This window comes from Penicillium antarcticum (genome assembly GCF_028974205.1).
Source record: "Penicillium antarcticum strain IBT 31339 chromosome Unknown utg000007l_segment0_segment0, whole genome shotgun sequence".
Lineage (NCBI taxonomy): Eukaryota > Fungi > Ascomycota > Eurotiomycetes > Eurotiales > Aspergillaceae > Penicillium > Penicillium antarcticum.
In genome coordinates this window covers 524,869-551,201 of record NW_026695305.1, presented here as the reverse complement: position 1 = coordinate 551,201, position 26,333 = coordinate 524,869, and the positions used below count along the sequence as shown (strand labels likewise).

Here is a 26,333-nt window from a genome sequence, read left to right as displayed (position 1 = left end):
TGCGGTTAGTAGACTGGCTTGAAGGCGCTTCTCCAAGTGTTCAACATCCTATCTTCGGCAGTTGAAGCGCGTCCACCATGAGTAGCACGAGGTGGTTGGTGGGTTAGGTTAGAATGAAAGGGGTGATTTATGTTCGTCGGCGGGGTTAAGTGGCCTCGAGGCGGCCTGTGGCTATGGCGAATCGTATTGAGGCCCGTACTGCCTCTAAGTTTGGCGTCCACCTTTGATCGTCGGAGGGCGACTTCCCTCCCAGGTAGAAGGATAGATTCCCTCGGTGGATGTCGGTACATTGTAGCATCTCCGTCCGATGTGCGGTCCACTTCCGACATCGAAAGAGGAAGTGCTCCACAGTTTCCTTGGCCTGTCCGCATGCACACTGATCAGTGGCGGCCGCGTTGATTCGATAGAGGTATCTATTCAGTCTCGCCATGCCCGTCCGGAGTTGGGCTAGCACGGTCGCTTCCTTCCATGACAAGCGATCATACAGCAGTCGCGTGTGTTTTCCTGGAAGTGCTGCATCTACTAGTTTGGCGTGCTTTCCGACGTCCGCTGGCAGGGTATTTCTGGGGACTGCTTGAGACCGTGCGAGATTCAGTGTGGTCGATTTCATCCTTGGGGCGCTTTCTTGTAGGAGGGCGTCTTCTTGTGTCGCGGCTCTAGCCTGTACTTTAGCCAGGCCTAGCAGCTTGTTGTCTTCACTGGCAGAAACCCAGCGAAATTGAACATGGGTTCGGTTTCTCTGCAACCTTTTAATCAACTTGTATATCCGACAGACAAATTCCTGGCCAGATTGCTGTCGAGGGTTTCTGAGTGTGAGAACCGCCGCTTTGTTGCTTGTGAGCAGTGTGATCCTGTAGTCTTTCAGCCCTGGCACCGTGCTCAATACGTGTGCCATGGCTGCCAGTTCCGCAGAGAATGGATTCTGCTCTGCTCTTGCGGCCAAGGTGATGGATAGCGTTTTGTGTTTGAGCTTTCGATTTCGAGGTGGTCGCTTCTCGAGGGCCACTCCAAAACCCACCAGCTCGTTCCGTGCCGAACTGCTAACCGCGACCTGCATGCACCCGCCCGCTTCGGCCGGGCCCTCAAGCTGTTCACCACCATCGGTCTGCACGCGTTCCGCCCACGGGGCAAGCGTGAAGGGGTTAATCGTCTCCAAAGTCTCCATGTCGATGTGCTTAAGCGCATCGGCTACATGATACAGCGGTGAGCGGTGGTATCTTCTGAACTTTCTGATCTGATCTGTACACCGGCGGAGAGGGTTGGTTCCCGGCAAGGTGTGGATGTCTGTCCACATTTTCACGGATCGTTTCCAGAATCGACGCCGCGCAGTAGCTATGTGAGCCTCCGCCTCTGCGACACTAGTCGCGACCGTAAGAAATGTCCCCACAATGGCTTGTGCGCCTACTCTCTGGACTCGGTGGATTGGTCCCATGCCCTTATCCTTGCATGCGTGCATCCAGACATTGGAGGCGTAGTCTACGACCGGTGCCACCGTTGACGTGAAGAGCTGCCGCGCAGTCGCTGCGGATAGACCACGGAGTCGCCGAAGCTCCATCGCTGCTTCAAGACCCTTGGACGCTGCCCTCGCAATATTTTCCTTGTACTTGAGTCTTGTGTCCATCACGACACCCAGGATCTTGACGTGGTCTGTTGGTACCACCGTCTGCCCCTTGATGGTGAACGGCTCATGGTCCGATTTGCGCATCTTGGGAGCAAAGTGTATGATAGCCGTCTTGTCCGCTTCAAAGGTCGCTCCACTTCTCTTTTCCCAGTTGAGCGCCTCGTTGATGATGGCTTCAATTCCTTCCCGGTTACTCTGCGCGGTCGGACCGGTCACCCACGCGGTAAAATCATCCACGAAAGCGACTGCTCCTCCCTGGCTGTCGATCTGTCTTTGCACGAGGTCTGCGTTGAAGAAAAGAAATAGAATTGGAGACAGGGGCGAGCCCTGCGGCAGCCCGGCTTGTGGCAAGCTTTCAGTTTCAGATACTTGCCCGTTGATCAGGATGTTCGCCGTTCGTTCCGAGCAGAAGGCCTCAACCCAACGAAGCAGGATCTGTGGTATGCCTCGGGCTTTCATCCTCTGGAGCAGTCGTTCTTTGCATACTCCGTTGTAGGCTCCTTTGACATCGAAGCTGATCAAGCTCAGCACTCGCCGGCCGCGCCACGCCGCATAGATTTGCTCCTGCAGGAACACCAGTGCTTGCTCTGCGGACCGCTGCTTTCGGGCCCCAAAATGGCTCGTCGGGAGCAGTCCATGCGTCTCCACCGCGTGCGAGATCCTCTCTGCGACCACCGATTCGAGTATCTTTCCGAGTGTCGCAAGGAGTGAGATAGGCCTCCATGCCTTTGCAATGGTGTAATCATCTTTGTTCGGCTTCTTGAGCGGTATGATCTTCGCGTGTCTCCACTGTCTTGGCACTGTGCCCTCTTGCAACGAGGCTTGAAAAAGATCGAGGACCCTGTACTTGACTGTGGGCCACGTCATCTTCCAAACGATCACCGGTAGGCCGTCTTCACCAGGTGCCTTCCACGACTTGGCCGCTGACAGCTGCCGCTCTATCTCCTCCATAGTGACGGCTGGCATGTCTACAGGCGCTCTTTGTGGTCTCACTCCTTCCTCGTCGATGTTCTCTGGCAAAGGCGGGAAGAACTTGGATAGCAGTTCCTCCGCTTGCTCCTTGTGATCGTTGGTAGTAGTTCCATCTGCTCTGAGGAGCTGCGGAATCTTCCCGAACGCGGCGTCGTCCCCCGACTTGAGGTACTTGGCGGCTTTCCAGATGTTGTCGTTGTCTGCGAGAAAATCGTTCCAGTGCTTCTTCTTTTGTTTGCGGATGGCATCGTGGTATTGTTTGGCCGCATCCTGGGCCATCATTTCAAGCCGAGGTACTCTTCGACCTACCTAGACCTCCGCATGGTCCGACTCCGGTTCCAAAGATCGGAACCTGGAGCCTGAACCTGAGGCGCCCAGGTTCCAACATTTGGAACCTGGAGTGGGACTTGAGAACCTCAGGTTCGAGTCAGGGTCGAACCTGACGGAACCTGAATTGCACAATTCTGCCAAGATATTTCCTATTTCGGGTGGATAAAATGCTGATTCATCCCTTTTTTTTCTGTTTTTTACAATCGTTCTGGTCACCGTGTCTACTTACCCACTCGTTTAGGTACTTTACAAAAGAACTTTTACGAAATATTCTTGTATATATATGATTTTCTATCTACTAGCTTTATTTGTAGTTGATTTAGTCTGATTTAGACGCTTGATTGTTTATTAGATCAAGTATTACAGGCGTTGTTGTGTATGGTGTGGAGATATATAATTTCCTCGGTGCGTACCATGCCACCATCTTCTTTTCTGATTTTCCGCTTTCTGAATAAATCAGACCAATTACAGGTTCTAGTGGAATCATTAGGTCTTGGAAACATGTCTGGATCCTTTCTTCTAATGTTCCATTCCTGATATCACCTGTCTTCCAGTCCAAAGCGATAAAAGTGTGTGCCCGAGCCAGATTATTTACGGCGAAAATGGCTTTCTTAGGTCTCAGGGGTAGGTCCCACTTCAGGTTCCGTCAGGCTCGATCCGACTCCAATCAGGTTCTGTCAGGTCGGAACCTGACAGAACCTGGCGAGGTGGGCGATAGTAGCCAATCATTACGTGTTGTGACAGAAAGGCTAGTCAATATTGGGATAGATGTATCCACGCCCTCATTTCGGTCGCGTCGACCCCCAAATCACCCAGATTTATTTATTAGGCTTCCTGTGGGTTCTTCTGCACATACACACTCTTCTCCTTATTCTCCTCCTGATATTTATCATGTCACAGAGTCACATCTCTCAGTTCTCTGATAATTATTCGTCATCAGTCGTGGAGGATGCTCCTCTAGATCACCTTTCATTTCTTCCATCGGACAGTGCTCAGTCAGTTAATCCTGATGTTTTATACGGCCAGAACTCTGCCTCTATGCCCGATCTCACCTTCGTTCGGGCACCGTTTGCCGCCCCTCCCCCGGAAATCCTCCAGCGCGTTGGGCTTCCGAGAAAGCAGAACTACGTTCTCTGGACCGACATGGTGAATGATGAGTTTGTCGCGTGGTGGTTGAAAACAGAGTATGGTAGCCGGATGAATCGCAATATCTTCGAGAGCAAGCGCCAGGCAGAATGCTGGCAGCATTTCAACCAGGTGGCTGCTATTCAAGATGGAAACCCGAAGGTTATGTGCAAAACATGCGATCATACCTTGAATCATCCAGCGAATGGCCATCGGGGAACATCTTCGATGAACAAACACTACTCGCAGGCTATTAACTGTCGGAGGATAGCGCCACAATCAAATGATATTCGGAAGCTTATCCAACGAGGGGTAAAGTGAAGGATTCATCTCATTCCGTTGATTGATAGTAATATCTTTTATCCTAGGCCCACCTTTCCTCGCAACAAACGGCCTTTAGCCATGAGGCCTGGGTTGAGAGGATTATCACCTTTATCACTAGCTTGCAACTACCATTTCAACTTGTCGAGCATCCTCAGTTTCGCGCCCTAATTGAAATGGCCCGGCTTGCACCATCTCTTCCCGAAATTCCCTCCTCAGACACTGTCCGCCGCCGGCTTCATGAGTTGGTCATGGAACGACAGCAGAGCCTTCTTCAAAAGCTCCCCACGGGCGGTAAGCTCTCTATTGCGTTAGATTGCTGGACCTCTCCCTTTCGCCAAGCCTTTATGGCCGTCACCGGTTATTTCATTGATCAGGACTGGAACTATCGCGAGATCTTACTCGGGTTTGAACCACTCCATGGCACACATACTGGCATCAATCTTGGCACAGTTCTTTTTCAGTTGTTTCAGAAACATCAGATTGAAGGCCGGGTATTGACAGTTACCACTGATAACGCGTCTAATAACTCTACACTAGTAGAGAGTATCAAGGACTCTCTTCAGGCGCTGATGATGATGTGATCTATTATAGTCTGATGAAGCTTCCCTCTTGTCTTGTTAGACGCTATGCAGACTTTCTCCGGCTTAGATACAGGCGGTGCTCTCCTTATGCGTGGGATCGCACTAATCACAATTCCGTACCACTCCACCGGGGTAACGTGGGCCCTAAGGAAAAGTCTCAAAAACCTTAGGAAATTCAGTGCCACACTTAGCATAGAGTATGCGAAGGGAGAGGCATGAACGAGAACTATGCTCCATTACCCCCCTAAACTCTCCCATACACTGGGCGATATCCAAGCCTCCCCTCCTCCGATGTGGTCATCCCTACCCCCGAAGGGATAAGAACTCGGTGGCTATAGGATTCGAACCTACTACGCCTTGTTATAGAGGTGGGCAGGATCCCAATCCGCCAGACCTCTCTTTGGCGCAACCCGACGGCCGACCACTTCGACCATCAGCCACCGACTCTTCAGGCGCTTGAGTTACCAAGCCAGACACCGATCATCCGGATACCATGTATCGCACATGTCATTCAACTGAGCCTCAAAGAGCTTCTTGGTCAGATGGAGGTGAATCCAAAGAACGATAGAGAAGAGATGGAGTTCACCGGGGAAAAAGCTGGCTCGCGGCGAGAGAATCAAGAGATCATCCTCACGTTAAACAAGGTAAGACGATATCTCTTGTCTGGCTCTTATTATAATATCGTTACTAAGAATCCACTAGATTAGAAAGCTTGCCGTCCATATCAACAAAAGCCCGCAGCGCCGCGATCGATTCCTGGATCTTCAGTCAAAAGAGCCAAGACTTGTGCCTATACAAGATGTGCGCACTCGCTGGAACTCGACATTCTTGATGCTTCGGCGTGCGAGACGGCTACAACCTATATTTGATGAATTCTGCCAGGAGTACAACCTCCAGGATATGCAGCTTGGTCAGGACGAATGGCGGCAGGTTGACTATCTTCTTTCGATCACTCAGCCATTCTTTATTTTTACCAATGTGGTATCGAAAAGCAAGGATATCACGATTCACACAGTCTTTGGTATCTATAATGCCCTATTTAGTCATATTGAGAAGTCAAAGAGACGGCTTTTCCCAAAGAAAGTTCCCTGGAAGACCGTGATACTTAGAGCGTTGTCATACGCGAAGGACAAGCTCTCGGAATACTATGGTGCAACGGATACAGTTGACGATGACCTCTATGCGATTGGTACTATCATGGCGCCGCAGAACAAGCTCGAATTCTTTCAAACATCGAAATGGGGGCCCAAGTGGCACGTTCGATACCGCAAGAGCCTCGAAAAGTACCTGATCCCCTATGAGAAGCGGTATTCGGACACACAGCCAACCTCTCACGGTAGCCCCTCGGCGGCACAAGTATCAGACCTGGAGATGCTTATCTCAAAAGCGACACCTGTCCAGTCTCAGACAAACGCTAATGATGAGCTAAGGCGTTATATTGGGAGTGGTTAGTTAATGGTCTCGCTCTCTCTCTTCTTTACTAATTATTTTTATAGGTACTCGCCTGGTCAACCCGCGTGTGTTCTGGAAAGACCATCAGGACGAATTTCCTATCCTCGCAAGCCTAGCGCGGGATGTTCTTTCTACCCCTGCCACGGGGTCTGGGGTTGAGCGGTTATTTAATTCCGCTCGTGACATCTGCCATTACCGCCGGGGCTCTCTGAAGCCAAAAACCATCCGAGATCTGATGATGTACATGTGTACAACGCAGTTTGATGTCGAGTCCGACCGGCTGACGTTCGTTGAAGAGTATTTGTCCACACAGGAGATACATGCTGCAAGGGAGAAGGAGGATGCCGAGAAGAAGAAAGAGGAATTCGATCTCATCAGTGACGGAGAAGATAATACTCCAAATGTAACTTCTCAGCATCCAGGTTCGCAGCGACTTAGTCAGCGTACTGCTGGTAAACGACCAAGGAAGGAAACGACACCACCACCTCATCAGCGGGAGTGGCTGATTCAAATGGATAATGAGGATGATATACCTCTTCCTAATAATAGCATGCATGGCAAGAGCAGTACTCAAAGGCGCACATCTGGGCGCGTTTCAAAGCGTGCAAGACGGGATCAGGAAATTTTTGAGTATCAAAAGCCATAGATTACACAGAAGTAGAATTCAAAAGTCTCAGAAATCTAATTCTCTCTGAATTCTTTTCACCTCTCACTACTAGAGATGTAAACGGAATACCCAAAAATACAGTCGAATTCTGCACAAAATATGCATGTCACGGGGTTTTCTTTACTTTGCACTGTTGAGGAACCTGAGGTTCGACTCGAGAAATCTTGGAGTCGGATCGCGGTTTCAACAACCTGGAACTGGAACCTGAGTCTTGGCGGTCCCGAGTCGAACCGAACCTGGAGAGTCGCGACTCCTGCGGAGGTCTAGACCTACCCGTCGCTCGGAGCGAGCGCGGTTTCTCCAGTACGTGTATATGTGACGGAGTTGAGTGAGGTCAGTTGTCCACCATCGCTTCGCATGGGGTGATGCTTTCGCCCTCGGTGTTAAAGCGTGCACCGCTTCCGAAACTGCCGCCATCAGCCGATCCGTTTTCTGCTGTACAGTGCACTCCGACGGAAGGGTGGCTAGAGCCATTTGAATCCTGGCGTTAATCTCCTTCCATGGTGCATTCTTCAGTAAAAGTCGCTCTTGGTGCTTTGGGCCCGACCACTGGGTGTCGAACACGGACTCAATGGCGCAGTGATCAGAGCCGTGGTCTGTCTCGAGTAAAGCACATTTCGTCATGGATTCCGTCAAATTCTCTGAAGCTAGGACTAGATCGATGGTAGACTCGCAGTCTCCACTTTGTCCGCCGCCATGCCATGTCTTGGTGCCGCGTTTGAGCAAGCTACTGAGCGCGAACTCATTCATGAGGTCGATGATCGGATCCGCTTCCCCTTGTCTTCCCAGCGACACCTCATCTCCACCCCAAAGTTGATCGTGTCGGTTGAAGTCCCCCATGATCAAAATATCGACCACCGCACCGGTGTCCCGTCGTACCTTCGTGATCGCACCGCGTAAACGACTGCACGCATCGTCCAAAGCGGAGACATTGCCCCCTTCTACGTAGACTGATGCCGTGAAGACCACTCGCTCGGGGAGCCTAATCACCGCTGCTGTGATGTCTGGAGAATCCATAGGGACTTGCTCTGCTTCGACTTCTTTGTTGACCCAGAGCATGCTCCGGATCGCCCATCTCCCTTCCCTCCAGGTGGAGGGCACCATCTTTGTCCACTTGTGATGCCCCATTGGGGCGGTCAAGAGCCGGCCTTGAATCCTCCTCGCTTGGGGTTCCTGAATCGCTAGCGCCACTGCGTTCTCAGTATCTTCGTCGTTTAATATACTCTCGTGCACTGCACCCTGCTTCCTCACATTCAGCTGAATTATTCGAAGAGAATTACTCATGACGTGATGGATAAAGCTTCCGGCAGTTTTTGCTGTACGATTCGTGAGGCCCTCCGCACGGGACACACTTTGGGACCGTTTGGATGCAGTCGCTGTGGCGATGGCCCTCTGTAGCGCATTTCGCGCATTTCTGGGCGTTCTTGCACTGGAATGCCTTATGGCCTATCTCTTGGCACTTGTAACATTGTGTCGGTCGCGGTCGGTGTTCGAAGACACTAGTCACACCAGATTCTCCCCCCGCGTGGAAAAATCCGTCGGCCAAGAGCCTTCGCGCGTCGATGCGTTTGGTCAGGTAGACCACCATTGAACCGTAGGTCTTCTCGCTCTCTTTTCTGCTCAGCCATGAAATCTTGGCTACGTTGGTCTCATTCTCCTCACTAAACGCTGCTGTAGCTTCTGTTCGGATCTCACCATTCTCGTCCAGCACGGAGGCCTTGTTGACACTGTCGACTTTGATAGGGTAGAGCTCGTCACGGAGGACCCGGGCTCCCGCCCCGATTTTCTGTTCTGCAACCTTTTTGACCAGCTGCTGTTCATCCTCATCGCGGCAGGCGATCCTGATCCGGTTGGCGTTTTTCGGGTCAACGGTAACAGCGCGACAGCGCCAGTGCGCCTGGTCCTCTGTTGACCGCATCTCTGCCTCAACCATTGCCCTGACCGAGCCTGCGGAGGTCAATCCTGTCCCTTTGTCTACCATCTTCGAAGTGTCTATCGTGCAATACAGCGTGTCCGTAAAGGTGGTGGGCGTCGTGTTCAGCGTTGAAAGGGTCCGTATGTGGCTTGGGTAACTGGACGGCGGAGTGCGCGCGATATCTGCGTAGGAAGGAGAGCCTGCAGCAGCGGGGACACTGATTTCCTCGCGTAAGGACTGGATTTCGCGCAGGATCGCATCGTGGTTGTTCTGAGAACACGTCTCAGAGTGGCATTGCGGTGTCGTGGTTCTATCCGTCAGGGACTGTAGCTCGTGTCGGACCTCCGCGAGGGCGGCACCGAACTGTTCTCTGGTTCTCTGAAGTTCTTCCTTGTGTATTTCGTCACGGAGTCTGATTTCTCGCCTGAGTTTGGTGATCTCTCTCACCAAACCGCCGACGTCGAGCTCTTCGCGCTCGGTCACGGCGTCGTCCGAAGTTGCCTCGTCACGCCGGTCTCCTAGCTCACTCCTCTCATTTTGCTGGGAACGCGTCTTCCGCCGTTCGGTATCAATTTCCTGCTCACGAGCGTAGTTGTTCGGTGGTCGAGTGGTGCGTTTCGGTCTCGCCAGTCGCGGTGGCGAATCTTCGCGATCGTCGCGGTCAGGCGGTTCAGGGGTTCGCATCGCGGCCCGTCCCGCCATTGATCACAGTACAAGAAGTCGGTATTACCGCCACGTGGGTTGTTCTCGTTTTCAGACGATAGAACTGGTACAGTAAGTCCCGAAACTGGTCCCAACTAGATACTGAACCGTGACAGAGTACAGAGTCATGAGCCGCTACCTTAGGCTGCGACAGCATCCGCCAAGATCCGCGGATGTCGTGTCATCCGCTCCGCAATTTGCGGACGTAGTAGGATGGGTAAGATCCGCAAATCCGCAATTTGCGGACGCGGATGTTGAAGTAGGATCAACACGACGTCCGCGGATTATCTGCGGAAGATAAACATTATAAACACGCCAAGGCTGGTGACTACATAAATTGTGCAGTTTTAATGGTATGTTTCAAGTATTGAGTATTGTAGTGGTGAATCCCGTGACAGTAGCATATTAATGGCCTAAGGCATCATAAATGCCTCAGGAGACATGCAGTCTTCTCCTACAGAGAGATCGGAGCATGATCCAACAACCTCAATATGACTACAGCTACTCGCAAAACTTCTTGCTTCATGATATAGCATCAGGCTCGGTACGATTTACACCTTCAGGGACCGCTCTCTACGCCTTCAGGCCATGGGAGTGGTTGTGTGATCTCTTCATTAGTATCGACCCGTCTGCTATGTCAGACTGCCATCGTGCCATCCCCATTTCTTTATATAGAAAACAAGGTAAGAATGAGATATTTCTATTTACATTTACATTTGTTCTAGAGTACACACATACTCCCCTCTACCACAAATATATATTTCCAGCAGTCTATAGTCAACAAATGCTCGAATTGACATAACACCACCATAAGATAATAAATATCGATTTTCATTGGTAATTAATAGAATGTAAAGCCTACCAGCCTTATATTCAGAGTATTTTCATAAAATTTCCAACTTATTTTAGTGAAAATATAGCAATATTTGTCGAACTGAGGGGTGGTATTTTACCACTAAGAACAGGGTTATTCATCAAGTACCCAATCTGTCTCTGTCTCTGTATGGTAAACGGGGTACGCTCGGCATACCAGCGTCGTAACACGCTAGGAACGACTCCTGAGATCTGATAACGCTTCAACAGCAAGATCTAGATAGAACAACATCAATGCATCTCAATGGGACACCTCAATACTAGCACATACCAGTATCTGTCAATCCGACAATATTCAATAGACAAACCAGAACAGTTGTAAAAAAACAGTCATTTATTTTAATGACTCAGTAGGTTTATGAACGCCAAGACCAGCTTTTTATGCAATCGTGGGCTTTCGTGGGGGCCCAATGGGGGGCCCACGATGGGCCCAAAGGTTCGACCCCCGGCCCACTGTGGGTTGGGCTTTGCGGAAGCCTACTTGCTATATTCGGCCGCTTTTTTCATAAGGCTTCATTTTCGACGGCCTTGCTTTTGGCGTTTGGACTTTCTGACTGATTTGGATCGATTGGACTGGGTGGGAGAAGCGGAAGCCATATGAAGAGACGCGTCACTGTCGGAAAACACTGATAGAAACAGGGCCTAAATAGTCGCAGGTATACACGAAGTGGCTCCCAGGGATTCTTAAGTCTACAAACAGGTACAAAACGGCCCTCTTCATGTTCATGGGGTTTCGCATTGAAAAGGAGTGTTGCGCTCCAGAAACCGTGGTCTTTAAGAGTTCAGGGTCAACGAATACCTGAAACGGCCCCCGGTAGGTTTCCATTAATCTCTGTTAGAGCATTTGCTGATTCATCTTTAAGATACAGTCCCAAATGCCCAGCCTCTGGTCTGGTGGAGAGATCATCAAGATGAGTTCCCTACGATGGCGAAGCTTGCTCGCGATGTGCTCTCTATCCCAGCTAGTGGTGCAGGAGTAGAGCGGCTTTTCAACTCTGCACGAGATGTCTGTCATTATCGTCGAGGATCCCTTCAACCTCAAACAATTTCAGACCTTATGATGTATATGTGTACATCACGGTTTGAGATTCATGAAGAGGAGCGAATGATGCTCTCTGAATATCTTTCGGCTCAGGAGATACAAGCTGCAAAGGAAGAGAGAACACAGCAACAATTCGCCGGTGATCCAATTAGCGACAATGAAGAGGATGAAGGGTCTTCAACACAGCTCCAAACCAGGTCACAGCCCCAAGCTACCTCGCAGGCTGCCGAGGGTCCGTCCGCAAAAGCACTCGGAAAGAGACGCCTAATCAATGTAGCTGACGATGTGGGAATTGATGAGGAGGAAGAGGATGGTCAAGAGTCGGAGGCAATACCTCTACCGGAGACACAGCATCGAGTGTCAGGCAGAGTCCGTAAGCGTTCAAAGTTGCTAGAAGGGTATGAAACGTTTTACATGTAATTCAATGATCAGGGGAATCTTTTCAGTTGATTCAATAGTTTGATTTGTTTTGATTTAATTCATTCTACATTGCCAAATTAGAAACTCCTCCTCCCAACGCTGTAATTGAGATACTCAAAAATACAGCCAAAGCAACATAATTTATGCTCCGTGTAACTTGCCGATATTTGCCTTGTTTGACAACCCTGAGGGTAGGGTCGCGGCCCTGAGGGTAGGATCGCGACTTTTATGACCCTACCCTGACCCCACTTCAGGGTCTAACCTTCCGACCCTAAAACCTGCGTGGTCCGGGTCGCGGTCCGGGTCGTCAGGGTCACTCGCGGGTCGTGGCGAGGTCTAAGCAAGATAACGCGCCAGTACACACTGCATATATCGTACGGGACGCTCTTAATGAGATTGAATGCGAAATTATGGAATGGCCACCCTATTCACCCGATTGAAACCCAATTGAGAACCTATGGGCGCTACTAAAAGCCGAGATATTGAAGCGTTACCCTGAGCTTATGCACCTACCAAATACTGCATCTACGCTAGAGCTGCTAGTTAAAGCTGCGCAAGAAGCATGGGATACGCTAGATACTGAGATATTTAAGCATCTATCGGAGACTATGCCACATAGGGTGGCTGATGTTATTAAGTATGAGGGCTGGCATACTAGCTATTAAATTGAATTGGAATTCCGAGGTTTCTGCTGGGCAGTATGAAAAAAGTGGGTCCTACGCCGAAGTATCGGAGGTCAAATACTTATGATACACCACTGTACTTTCTCTTTAGGACCTGTGCTTATCCATTGCAATATGGGGAGAACAAGCGCTTTTAATGGGCAGTACGATTATACGATAGGATATTCACACGTGCCTTAGTATATTATATTGCTCCTCAATCATACGATTGTAGACAGAAGTAGGGGAAATTGGGTGAACGATGAACAAGCCTATCCCAAAAGGTCATAGCGGTATTTGACCGCTCTATAGTTTGTCAAAAGGTCCTCACTAAAAGCAACTTAGGCGCCAGTCCCTGTCGCATCATGTTTTTGTTTGTCTTTTTCCCCGCTTTTCCGGGAAATTTTTAGTCGAGACCGGGCAAGGGATCTCGCGGAGTTTTCGTGCTCCGTCCGCCAACACGCGGAGATTAGTCGGATTAGTCGGATTTATCTTGAACTTGACCACGGGATACAAGTATCACATATTTAAATGTTTCTAAAATCGCGCAATGTAATCGTTTTCATGATTCACGGTGACTGCATCTCCCTTCAGATTAGTGCTTGCACAGCACACTTATTATGAAGATGGCAATCCACGCAGCTCAAGCGGTTCCTCTTATCATCAACGGCAAGGACATCACTACTGAATCTACCTTTGGGGTCACCAACCCGAGAACTGGCAAGGAGGTATGGCAGTCTTCTTCTGCGGCTGCTACCGACGCAGTGAAGGCTGTCGAAAGTGCGCAAGCGGCACTCCCTACCTGGTCCAAAACGAAACCGGCTGCTCGTCGTGATATTCTACTACGTGCCGCTGAGTTATTTGAGAAACGTGGGGATGAATTGCGCCAGTATCAGATAGATGAAACTGGAGCGGATCCAAGGTTCGTTGACTGGATTCTTCCTTTGACTGTCGAGCAGCTCAAGGATGTGGCAGGGAGGGTCACGTCCATCCAGGGGGCAGTCCCCTTGACCGCTGAAGAAGGCAGAAGTGCCATCGTCTACAAAGAGCCATATGGTGTAGTTTTAGGCATTGCGCCGTGGTAATCATTCTTCCATTCTATGAAGAAATTGGAGATACTGACAATCTATCTCGTCAGGAACGCGCCGTGGCCTCTAGGATGCCGGGCAGTATCATACGCGCTCGCAGCCGGAAACACAGTTGTCCTCAAAGGCCCTGAGCTCTCACCTCGTTGCTATTGGGCAATTGTTGATATTTTCCGACAAGCGGGTCTTCCGGATGGTTGCCTGAACCTTGTGATTCACCGGCCCCAGGATGCAGTTGAAATCACGAATGTGCTCATTGCCCACCCGGCCATCAAAAAAATCAATTTTACCGGCAGCACAGCGGTTGGTGCTATCATCTCATCGTTGGCGGGGAAGCATCTAAAGCCCATCATTACCGAACTTGGTGGCAAGGCCAGCGCGATCATTCTCAAGGATGCAGATGTCAAGAAAGCGGCCAAAGCATGCACTCTCGGATCATTCCTTCATGTAAGGCACTTCCTACCTATATGGACACAGATCTCGCTGACGATGTATAATACTTAGGCCGGTCAAGTTTGCATGTCCACTGAACGCATCATCGTCCATTCTTCGGTGGCTGAGTCTTTTATCGAAGCCTTCAAACAATGCACAGATGAGCTTTTCCCACTTTCTGGGCTTTCGCCTGTGCTTGTATCATCGGCTGGGGCTCGAAAGACCAAGGGTCTTGTATCCGCCGCTTTGGCAGGCGGCGCCGACGTTGTATTCGGCAGCCCCGTGGAGGAGTCATCCACCCCCACAATGCGGCCAATTGTTCTGCGAAACTTGAAGAAAGATGCAGATCTTTATTACACAGAGAGCTTTGGCCCCACTGTTGTTATCCTCACCTTTGAATCAGAAGATGAAGCACTCACCATCGCGAACGACACCGAATATGGGCTTTCAGGAGCTGTCTTTACAGAGGATCTAGCTGCTGGTCTCAGAGTTGCCAGGCAGTGCGAGACTGGTGCTGTCCACATCAATGCTATGAGCATCCATGACGATGTCTCCTTGCCACACGGAGGGTTGAAAAAGAGTGGATACGGTAGGTTTACTGGTATGGCGGGTATTGAAGAATATCTAACTAGCCGAGTGGTTACTTGGAGAGACTAGATCGTCGCCTGTTCTTCTACAAAAACATGACTCTTTCCACACCGCTAAGATGTAGTTGGTACTTTGATATTATGTATAGTCACCAAGAGCAGCTCGTTCTCTAGGATGGTTTCATGGTCATAGGTGCCTTTAATGACGTATATGTAAAGCTTGGCTCCCTTTCAAGCCAATTTACCACGTCGCTATCTCAGGTCTTGCATACAAGCACGGTCGCGGATCACACGGTCAAAAGATACGGGCAACCCAACTTGGGTCGATCTCCGGTTTTTCCGCTCATTAAAGTCAACTCCCGTCGTACACCTTCCACTTTGATATACAGCTTCTCACCCTACAAACCTCATACCGCAGCTTTCACGTACAGCGAAGACGATGTCAACCTTTGCAGTTCTTAAGCTTGGACCTAATTGCCCGGATTACAATCTCTGTCTTCTAAGTCTCACAGATGTTGACCAGCTTCATGGGGTACTTCCCCGCCAGGTAGGTGTCATACATCTCGCTCAGAAGACACCCCCTTTTCTAGAGAATCCTATGTCGATGACAGAAGGAAAGTGTAGGAGAGAAGCAAATGATGATGGAAACCGAGTGCACTATTTTTAATAGGTTTATTTGTTAATATAGCTGGGATGCTAAAGGGAAAGACTATCTGGAGAGATGAATGAGGATAAGCCCCACATGTGTAACCGAGGCAGTAGGGCAATCAATACGAACACTTCCCCATGGACGACAGGAAGTCAGAAACCCTCGCTTAGTCTAACTTCAGTATTCTTCGTGCATTTTCCCAGCCAATCTTGGCCCTCGAATTGGTGTTCAAATCCAGATTATCGAACCATGAGCCAATCTCATTGTAATCCTCGTAGGGGTATTCAACACTCCACAAAAGTCTGTCCTCCCCGCACGACTTTAACGTATTAAAGAAAGTACCATCATCCATGACTCCTGCCGTAGTGATATAGAAATTCTTCTCCCAATAATCCTGCAGCCGCAACTGGCAGGGAGTGTGGTGCGGTTGGAAGTGCCTCAGTCTATGATCGATGCGATTGATCGAGAAAGGAATCCCCTCGCCGCAGTGTCCGAGAATAATGCGCAAGTTAGGGTGCTTATCGAACAATACCGAAATCATCAAACGAATTGCATGTGTGGCAGTTTCGGTTCCAAAGCCCCATGGACTACCGCCTAGGAATTCATATCCCTTGTAGGCACGCATCTGGCTTGGGGAGGGGATTCGGGGGTGCATATAGAGCGGCACATCGAGCTCGGCCATTTTAGCCCAGAATGGAGCGCATTGCGGCTCGTCCAGATATTGCACCTGATCGGCGCTTCCAACATTGGAGAATCCATTGATCAAGATGCCAACAAATCCAAGGTCCTTGACGCAACGTTCGGCTTCCACGGCTGCGGACTGTGGGTCTTGCATAGCGACACAACCGAATGCTCAGAAGCGCTCAGCGTACGGTCCTGCTGTGTACAAGTCATGGATTTCGTCGTTGACTTTGCGAGCCGTCTCAACCGCAACCGCTGTATCAAAGATTCCTTCAATCCCGGGCATGGTCAAGGAGACCACGGTGAGAGCCACACCGGCTTCGTCCATAGCTTTCACACGAGCCTCAACATTGGTGAGCCGGTCTTTCACGTCAGCAACGTAGTTGCTCTCAACGTAAGGGAGCTCGCCCGTGCTGTCAACAGGTGGCAGTGTGGCTGTGGCATTGAAAACGTGGGTAGAAATCGCCTCTTCGATAGCAATTTTCTGTAAAGTTTTTTTGGCAGCCACGCTGAACGTTGGTCTTTGGGTGAGGGACATTTTTGGGGGCTAAAGTGTTGCCAAATGAACTGAAGAAGGGGAGAGATGATGTTTCCAGAACTGTTTTATATTGAACACTGGAAAATCAGCTTTGCTACATCCCGGGCCATATTCGCTGAACAAACTTCGTTTACACGAACGTCTATTCCGATAGATCCGAGTTGCCCCCTCCAAGTTGTCGATACTCAACAAGTGGGGATATCGTATTGGCAAATGGGAGCGACTCCCGCGGTTCATGTGGCAAGTCCCACACTTTACACATTACGTTTCCCCGCGGAAACATGGAGCGCGTTTATCCGTATATCCGCCTCTTTCTATTTTAACTATACAGCTTCCATTCGTCACGTTCCTCACCCCACAACTGCCGGTTTATGGACACCGGCCCCACAGGATATACCTGTTCGGTGCTCGGTACTCGGCGCTCACAGCGACCGATATCTACGTCATGTGGGTGGGACGGAACAGGCACAAGTCTAATCCCAGCTCGATATAACCGTAGCCAACACCATTTACCCACATAGCTTGTACTCTTCGAAACAGCTCGTCCCTGCGGCCAAAAGCGCGTTCGATAGAGGAAGAATGGAGTAGCGGCACTGTCTCCACCTTTCTTCTAGAATTTCCCGCGTGAAGAACTTATGAATCTGCGAGAAGGCGACAAGTCTCGGCCCTGAAAACAATCGCACTCGGGGTTCAGTTGCCGTAAGTTTGCATACTAATTAGAGGCCTGCGCTCCTAAACTAAGTCCAAAGAGGGAAAGGTCGAGGCAAATAATTGGTCCATGTTTAGCTGCACTATTCTCCGAACCTAATAGAGATGTGGCGCGAGATCGGCGTAACCAAAGTAGCATCCGCGTCCTATTTCCGGGGCCCTAATATTAAGTCCCGGGGCCTGTAGGAGTCGCGTCCCGCTGTTCAAGTAGGAAACATACAAGATCACAAGAGTTTAACCCCTTTGCGACCCGCTTTACTTTAATACGTATCCCGAGTTTTCAGATTTTTAATCCAAGGACTACACGATCGGCTGGATCTGCGCCGTCGCCACTGAATATGTTGCCGCCCAAGCCTTCCTCGATGAACATTAGGGGGGTCCTGGACCTAAATGTGGGCTTTAGCGTAAACTTACCAATTTACTTGTTTTGATCCGAGTAGAATCAGGGCCCTTGAAATCATCACACCTTCCAGGGTTACTAGAGGTTTCGGTGTCAATATCGGGCAGGAAATCGGATACCTAGATAAAGTCATCACACCATAGTGACGTGCTATGACCGACTGATATATTAACATGCGTGCATGGGCCTTTTGCGGCATTAGAATGCCAGTTGCACCCCGCGCTTCCCCAGATGCCTGTTAGTAGGTTCAGTGACGCTAATTAACTTGGGTTAATTAAAGCCCATATGATTTTCCCAGATGTTATAGAATGATATCCCTCGAACCCACACCCACTAAGCTATGGACTTCGCGGCCCCATCCAAAGCCCCCTCCACCAAACAAGCCTGTGATAACTGTCGCCGTCGCAAAATAAAATGCTCTCGCGACCTTCCCTGCGATAAATGCCAGCGCCTACTGCTATCGTGCTCCTACAGCGATGTTTTACGTCGCAAGGGCCCCAAATTCCGTACTTCCTACACCCTCGCGCTGATCCACCCGGTCCCCGCACGAGGCGATACCGCAACTCCATACCAAGTCTGCAGCGCAGCGGACAAATTCGCTGATCAATCGGGCTTTAGGATAAGCTCCCCCACTTCATCGCCTTTGCAATCAACGATGCACCCTTTGCGTCAAATTATCTCTCCGTCTCGTTCCCAACTCCCTCCATCGGAGCAGGGCTCATCGCCAGACTCAACGGATATCAATACGGTTGATTCCTCGGCGTATGGGCCCATAATCCCTCCGCGGATAGCTCGCCTGTCATCGCATATTCTGCTCGTACATGTCAACGTATATTTGAAATACTTGTTTCCCATCATGCCCGTCGTGCGGGGTGATCAACTCCGTCACGATTGTCACCAGTCTGAGCTACTCTTGCCGCAAAGATATGCTTTTCTAGCAGCGTTATGCGCGGCAACGCATATTCAACTCAAGCTAGACGGTGCGGATCCTATCCCGGACCAGGCACAACTGCACTGTTTGGGGGATGGAATGCGCTTGTCTCGGCAGAGAAGTTGCTTGAGGAAGCTGTACGGGCACGGCGGGAATGCGACGTGGTGGAGGATATCAGTATTGAGAATCTTCTCACGTCGTTCTTCTTGTTCGCCTCGTACTGCAATTTGGATAAACAGACACATGCGTGGTTTTATCTATGTCAGGCGACTTCGATGGTCTTTACACTGGGCTTACATAGAGAGACAACGTATGCAGACTTGCCAGTGGAAGAAGCTGAAGAGAGAAGACGTGTATTTTGGCTTCTCTTTATCACAGAAAGGTTGGAAAGTTCTTTATGGCTCCCGATTTCGGCTATCTTTCTTTTGCTAATTCTTCATTTTGGACTAGAGGTTACGCCTTCCAACAATCAAAACCGGTGATGCTCCGCAGCTCCATTCACAAACCACAAGTGCTCTGTTCTGAAGACCCAATTCTAGCAGATGGCTTCATCAACTTGATCAATATCTATGAAGAACTCACCGCAAATCTGTACGTTTGAATCTCCGCCAGTAGCGGCGAGGGAATTGTTAATGCGCGCCAACACCAGTCATCAAATGCAGTCTATGTAAGCCGAACACACTGGATGGAGCCCTTGAAATCCAACAATAGATATCCTCATCATGCAACAATGGCTCCAAACCATTATGTGGAAATTATTCATGAGCCATATGGCACCGTCTGGATCAAAAGATGATTCAGCCTTATCATTCCATTTGCGTAGTTGGTAAAGCAGTCATGAGCGTGGTAGGCTCGACATCGCAGGGTGCGGTGGATGTCTATGGAATAAGATTGGTAAGGTTATATTTCTATTCTTGCTCTGAGGCAATAAATAATCAAGCACACAAACAAAGAGTAATCGACATGGACGTCTCCGTCGCAGATGTCACCCGCTCCATTGGCTCAAAGCTGTCCACAGACTAGTCGAATAAACAATCCATCCTCACGAGCTCCAGTGGGGAGTGCTGCATACTTCTAGCACGTCTGTGGGTCCGCGTCCTATCTAATTCCATCGCTATTGGAGCGATATAAGAATGTCATCGGACTCGATAACTCAACTAATATTTCGGCTAGTTCTTTTACTTTTATTGCCCTGAGTCCTCAAACCCATCCTGCGTCCCTTTCCAATTTTGAGATAAATATTGTTCAGACCTACAATTGATCAAGTGAAAGACAACACCTGTGACACAAACTTACTGAGTCTCGCCAGAAACTCCGCCGCGGGGGTCCCATTCATGATAGGCATGAGCGTGCTGGTAAGGTGCCAGCCCTTTACCGGAGGCACGTTGAGCTTTCATTGTGTGAGTTGCCGCGATATGCCTTCTAAATTTCCGTTTTTATGGACTCCTCAGGTTTTCTTTTCACCGTGGGGCTGTTCCAATCGGCTATAAGCTGGAGAAAGGATCTTCAGCTCCCAATATTACCCCGATAACGAAATTATTCGATGGCACACACTTTCTACGAAAGGACGCCTTCAACTAGGTGGAAGACCCAGGGTGAACGCCAATTTTGGCATTCACCGAGAGATTCTTCGCTAGCTTTGAGACAGCTACAGAAAATGTGGTTAGTGCAGAGGATGTCCAGAGGTATACAGGGTTAGTGCAGCAAATTTCGAAAGTTGATGATGTCGAGGCTTACTTTCTCATACTGGTTCAAGTTGGACCGAATGGTCCCTAAGATTATACGAGGGACCACTGAAGAGGTATAAGTACCAAATGCTTGCTTCTTTGTCTCGGTGTACAGTACATCGGAACTTTAAGTGAAGCCCATTCATCGAGCTTGGCAGTTCGTATCAGGCATGGAAAAATAAACCAATCGAATTCGCACATCGAAGATGATGAATTTCTGTTTCTCGACTGTAAAGTACTCGATGTATCAGAACAACAGCCGTGCATCCTTGGCAATGGAATACAATGAGAAGATAAGTCGCAAAATCTTTTTGAAGGCTGAGATATGTAGGTAAAAACGACGATGAAGATAAACGGATTTGAGCAGTATGAAGAAGTTACTTGCATCGCATGCTGTGATAGGCCAGTAATGAATATTCTGCCCCCCCGGAACCACTCAATTCATGCAAAAGCCAGAAGGAGGTTTCATCTTGCTTCAACCTGTCATCATAATCAATCCAAATCCTCAGTTTAATCCAATTCACCAAAATACTTCCAGCGGCAGGCGAATCGAAGGCTGCTTGGGCCCAGCTGACGGAATGTTTTCTTAAAAAGTGACCATTGTCGCATGAGCCAGGGCCACCTAATGGTGATCATCTTGCAATCCCATAGTGATCATTGTTGTGGCCTAGAGAATATCAGGATGACATTGATAATTGTAATGGTTCGTATTATTGTTCTTTTCAGTTTCTTTTCAGTTTCTTTTCAGCCTAGTCACAAGGTACTGAGTGCAATCACGTGTTGTGGCATTAAAGGAGGGTGGTGAATTGAAGAGGGTGGTGAATTGAAGAGGGTGGTGAATTGAAGAGGGTGGTGAATTGAAGAGGGTGGTGAATTGAAGAGGGTGGTGAATTGAAGAGGGTGGTGAATTGAAGAGGGTGGTGAATTGAAGAGGGTGGTGATGTTGGAATATCCCGATTGCTGAGATAATGAGGCTGGATTCACTTGCATACATTGACCTACCTTTCACTTCACTTGTATCTAAGCAATACAACACACAATTAAGTCCCCTCAATATTATGATCATTGAAGCATCACTTAATAAACCAACACCCAGCTTAACCCGGGCCCAACCCGGGCCCAACCCGGGCTGGGTTGGGTTCTGGGCCGGGTTCATTTCTCTATATTATTCTTTATATTATCTTTAGGTAATAGTGGTACACCCAACCCAGTACTGGGTCCGGGTCAGGATTTCTGGCCCGGTGCTGGGTCCGGGCCCCCAACTTGGGTTATAAACAATGCAAACATGCTAAGGCTCGTGACTAGACCTCTTCAAGTCCCGTGGGACTAGACTTGACCTAGTCCCAAATCCCAGTGCACCCCACTCCCATGGGAGTACCTAGCATTTCCAGTCCCTCCCATGGGAGTGGGGTATGCTCCCATGGGGATTCCCCAATTTCCCGCCGAGACCTAGATTTTGCATAAATAACCAAAAAGGTATGGATAAAATCGCTGACAACTCATTCAAAATTACTGTTATTTACACCTGTTCTAGCTATCTGAGGGTTCACACTGTTCATCTTGATCCCGTATGAAATTATTTGACACTACCTTGGACTTACATAGTTTCTCCCTACTAGAGATATGAAATTCGGATTTTGATGTTTCAAACATATCCTTGGCTTTTCAAAGTAAATTCGCGAATCGTGCTATGTGTTCCCATAAAAATATATATATTCACTAGAGGATAGTTGGTCTATGTCTTTAACAACCATGAAGTGCGGAACATTCATTTTTATGCCTCTAAGTTTACTTTTATTCTTTAGTAGATGCTATTAATTGTTGGGTATCTTTAATCTCACACCTTAGTTTTGTCCAGGGCTTGGGTCAAACCCTCTAGAAAACTCATGGTGGACGAAAACTTCATACGAAATCAGCTGGGGAAGGCGGCTGACCCCCAAATCCACAGGATGGGGATTTTCTATGGGACTGGTGGGGAATGAAGTGTGGTTAGTGGGGATTGCAGTAGGAGCTAATGGGCATTGTAGTGGGAGTAATGGGAATTCCCCATGGGACTAAGGGGCTGCGTCCAATCAGCGACATATCTTTGGAGCCTAGCTTTGTGATACATCAAGCATGAGAAAATAGTCATTTTGCTTAATTGGCCTAATGTGGCCTAGATAACATCATGCCTCGCGAGAAATCAAAGTAAGTCTTCGCTATCTCCCCCAGAGATCGGTATCATGGATCAATGTAGCCAGTCTTCTGATGCTGGCCCTTCAAACCGCTACGAAGAACATCTCGATAGCCTTCCTTACCTTTCATCTGACCCTATACAGTCATTCACTCCCGATCTCAACTACAGACATCAAACGAACACACCAGCTCCGCTGTTTGAAGTCCCCCAGCCGATTTCAGGTCCTGAGTCTCTCCGACGGGTTGGCCCCGATCGGAAAAAGATTTATGTGCTTTACAACGATATGTCAAAGGAGCAATTCATTGCTTGGTGGCTTCAGACACAATATGCGACCGTGGAGGGCAATGGCAAGAGAATCAATTGGAAGTCGAAACATTCTTCGGAAGTTTGGGATAATTTCGACCAGGTGGCTCATCAGCTTACTGGAGAAGCAAAAGTCATGTGTCGAAGATGTGGCAAAGTCCTTCCCCATCCGCAGGAGAAGGGGGATGGAACAAACTCCATGAAAAGTCATCTCGGGTCAAATTCATGTCGTAGAGTCACAAGTGATCAGTCTCAGCAGCAAGGTATCCAACAATCGTTTGAGTTTGCAGTATGAGTTCTATGAGGAATCCTTCCAAGTCTCGACGGCTAAAATATTACCTCTAGTCTCAGCTCAGTCCTCAGCAGCCTAAGAGGGTGTTCACTCAGGAACAATGGGCACGTAAGCAAGTGATCTTGCTTGCTAAATCTTCGCTTCCGTTCCAGTTTCTGGCCCATAAGGACATCCCCGTTTCAGCAAGCCTTTATGGCCATCACTGGCTATTTTATCGACAAAGACTGGAAGTATCGCGAGACTCTGCTTGGCTTTGAGCCGCTCCATGGTGCCCATTCTGGTGTAAATTTAAGCACCATTCTGATGGAATTACTTCAAAAGTACGATATTGTCAATCGCGTCCTAGCGATTACAACAGATAACGCATCGAACAACAACACCTTGATTGAAAATATCCAGGAGTCTATCCAGTCACTCAGGCTACCTAATCAGGCACTTATTGTCCGGATACCATGCTTAGCTCATGTCATTCAGCTTAGTCTTCGGGATCTTCTTGGTCGGATCAAAGCCAACCCAAAAAATGACAACCCAGGCAGGGTCTGGTCGGATTCTCAAAAACAGTCCCTTCGCAGCAGTCGGGGTGAACAGGATATTACTTATACCCTTTCAAAGGTAACCCCTCCCCCTACATACTTATATACATATTGCTAATCAATCAGCCAGATTCGTGGATTTGCGGTATTCGTCAATGCTAGCCCTCAGCGAAGGGAGGCCTTTCTCAGTCTTCAGCCAGATGATCCAAAGCTTGTTCCTCTTCAAGATGTTAGGACTCGTTGGAATTCAACATTCCTTATGCTTCGACGCGCAAAGCGCCTTTCTACGACGTTTGACAAATACTGCGAGCTACATACGCAATCTCAATTCAAGCTCAACGTAGAGGAATGGCGACAAGTTGATTATCTTCTCTGCATCACACATCCCTTCTATACATTCACGACTCGTCTCTCTCAAACGAAGGAGGTCACTGTTCATAATGTCTTTCGGGTCTACTACCAGCTTTTTGATCACCTCGAGGGGTCAATGCGACGACTCTGGAAGAAGAAAGTTCCTTGGAAACAAGCAATACTTCATGCCCTTGAAGCAGGAAGGGAGAAGTTAAAGCTCTACTATAGGAAAACTGCGGAAGTGCATGGAAATCTCTATGCAATCGGTACTATTCTTGCTCCACAGCATAAGCTACAGTTCTTCTCCAGAGGAGAATATGGCGATGACGCTGAGTCTCGTCAGACATACAAGGAATGCCTTCAAAAGTTCATGGAACCCTACCAAAAGCCTACTTCCGATGCACAGCGGCCGCACCAACATCCCCCACAAACGAATAGAGATGATATGGAAGATCTTTTTGATGAGGATATGCTTGATGTCTCCTCTCGAGAGAATACAAATACCAATGATGAATTGACTGAGTATCTTGGGACAAGTAAGCGTCACGAAACCCTTTCTGTCAACCTGTCTTTACTTATCATGCGATGTAGGCCAAAAGAAAATCGCTCCGCTAACCTTCTGGAAAGAGCACGAGCGTGAATTTCCAACACTGGCAAGGGTTGCACGGGATATTTTCTCTATTCCTGCAACTGGTGCAGGCGTCGAGCGTGTATTCAACTCGGCTCGAGATGTCTGTCATTATCGCCGGGGATCACTGAATGCCGCAACAATCCAAGATATTATGATATTCCGATGCTTCGACAAGCAGGATAAAGAAGACGATACTTTAGAAGACGTAGCTCTCACCTCTGAAGAAAGGCAAGAGGCAGACGAGCGTCAAGAAGCTGACCTTCCTCAACAAATTCCTGATCCGATTAGTGATGACGAAGAGGATGAATCACTATCGTTTCCGGATGAGCCTTCTGTTGAGTTACAGACACGACCCTTAACTCAACGGGCACTGGGAAAGAGACGACAGTGTACTCCCGAGCAGGGCCAGGAGGGTGGTGATGAGGCGGAATTTGATGACGATGCTCAGCCTCTGCCTAGAAGTAGTACTCAGACACGAGTATCTAGTAGGCAGAAGCGTCCAAGACGAGAGGATGAGGACTTTACGTATTATATGTGAATGTTGGACGAAGAATTAACCCAGATTATTATGTTATTGTACTATTTGCTTGGACCCCGTTCATTCAGTTATAGCCCGTAGGCTGTAAGCCTAATACTGAAAGAAACAGTCAAAGCTGTATAAGTTATGCAAGGCACAGGTGAGACGATTTTGCTGACACTTTAGTCCCATGGGGATTTCCTTTAGTCCCATGGGAGTCCGACAGGGTCTTGGTCCCGCCCATGGGACCGAGGTTTGGTCCCATTGCACTCCCATTTAGTCCCGTGGGAGTTGAAGAGGTCTAGCTTCAACAGCAAGATCCAGCTAGAACACGAATCAATGCATCTCAATAAAACACCTCAATACTAGCACATACCAGTATCTGTCAATCCGACACTATTTAATATAATCATAGTTCGGTGTTATCGGCGCGACTCTCCTCCAGTCACCAAATCGTGGCCTTCTGATTCGGTGTCAACACCGAAGATCTGCAGTTTTAAAGCCCCTTCCTTGATAGGCTCGTTTCCCGAAATCCCGATGGGCTGGGCCAAGGGCCAACTTCTCCTTCTGCAAACTGATATCATGCAGAAACAGTGCAGGTCATAAAGCTCTATGCGACGTGGGGAAGATCAAGATGGATCTGCGCTAGTCGATCTCCAAATGTTGTTCGGTGATACAGGACCGACACCTCCGACGCCTGATAAGCGAAGTCGGCGCTTTCCAGCGGGGGCCCGGCATTTTCAGCTTTTGAGGGCAGCACTCGGCTCACCGCTTTGTAGTTATGACTCATCAGTCGTATCGCGGGCGTGGTGATTTCTCACCTTTCCAACATATAACTAGTTAGCGCAAGCTTGAATTTCTATCCACAAGCCTTCAACTGCTTAATGAATGCAATACCTCTGCGTTGGTAAGTTACGCCTGATCTTTTATCTTTGTGTAGAGCCTAATCTTCTTGAATGAGCAGGATGACTTCTTACCCGGCCAACGCACTTGTGAGGAATTGACTCAAGCTTGCACAGCACTCTCAACATTGAACATCCCCGAACATAACCTTGTTGGATGTAAAAATGTGCGTAAATTTTGGGCTAGCCAATTTCAAAATACGC

At 48.8% G+C, this 26,333-nt stretch overlaps 6 protein-coding genes across 6 annotated transcripts; 3 read left to right on the top strand and 3 right to left on the bottom strand.

The window, feature by feature from the left end:
* Positions 1–145: 145 nt before the first annotated feature.
* On the bottom strand, positions 146–2,875 carry N7508_007416 (uncharacterized protein; the record flags this gene model as incomplete). The annotated part of the gene is made up of 1 exon (XM_058465480.1): positions 146–2,875. The coding sequence occupies one exon, from the start codon at positions 2,873–2,875 to the stop codon at positions 146–148; it is 2,730 nt and encodes a 909-aa protein (XP_058317882.1).
* A 4,100-nt stretch (positions 2,876–6,975) lies between these two features.
* On the bottom strand, positions 6,976–9,689 carry N7508_007415 (exonuclease/endonuclease/phosphatase family protein; the record flags this gene model as incomplete). Its single annotated transcript, XM_058465479.1, has 3 exons — positions 6,976–6,989; positions 7,309–8,372; positions 8,425–9,689. 3 exons carry the CDS (start codon positions 9,687–9,689, stop codon positions 6,976–6,978), a joined length of 2,343 nt encoding a protein of 780 aa, XP_058317881.1.
* Positions 9,690–13,312: 3,623 nt separating this feature from the next.
* N7508_007414 (aldehyde dehydrogenase) lies at positions 13,313–14,860 on the top strand (the record flags this gene model as incomplete). Its single annotated transcript, XM_058465478.1, has 3 exons — positions 13,313–13,767; positions 13,825–14,218; positions 14,276–14,860. The coding sequence occupies 3 exons, from the start codon at positions 13,313–13,315 to the stop codon at positions 14,858–14,860; spliced, it is 1,434 nt and encodes a 477-aa protein (XP_058317880.1).
* Positions 14,861–15,605: 745 nt separating this feature from the next.
* On the bottom strand, positions 15,606–16,658 carry N7508_007413 (amidohydrolase family protein; the record flags this gene model as incomplete). The annotated part of the gene is made up of 3 exons (XM_058465477.1): positions 15,606–16,252; positions 16,312–16,318; positions 16,374–16,658. 3 exons carry the CDS (start codon positions 16,656–16,658, stop codon positions 15,606–15,608), a joined length of 939 nt encoding a protein of 312 aa, XP_058317879.1.
* Positions 16,659–18,106: 1,448 nt separating this feature from the next.
* Positions 18,107–19,493, top strand: N7508_007412 (amylase cluster transcriptional regulator AmyR; the record flags this gene model as incomplete). The annotated part of the gene is made up of 4 exons (XM_058465476.1): positions 18,107–18,746; positions 18,770–19,079; positions 19,148–19,288; positions 19,310–19,493. The coding sequence occupies 4 exons, from the start codon at positions 18,107–18,109 to the stop codon at positions 19,491–19,493; spliced, it is 1,275 nt and encodes a 424-aa protein (XP_058317878.1).
* A 3,098-nt stretch (positions 19,494–22,591) lies between these two features.
* Positions 22,592–23,198, top strand: N7508_007411 (zinc finger BED domain-containing protein; the record flags this gene model as incomplete). The annotated part of the gene is made up of 2 exons (XM_058465475.1): positions 22,592–22,611; positions 22,661–23,198. 2 exons carry the CDS (start codon positions 22,592–22,594, stop codon positions 23,196–23,198), a joined length of 558 nt encoding a protein of 185 aa, XP_058317877.1.
* Positions 23,199–26,333: the final 3,135 nt, after the last annotated feature.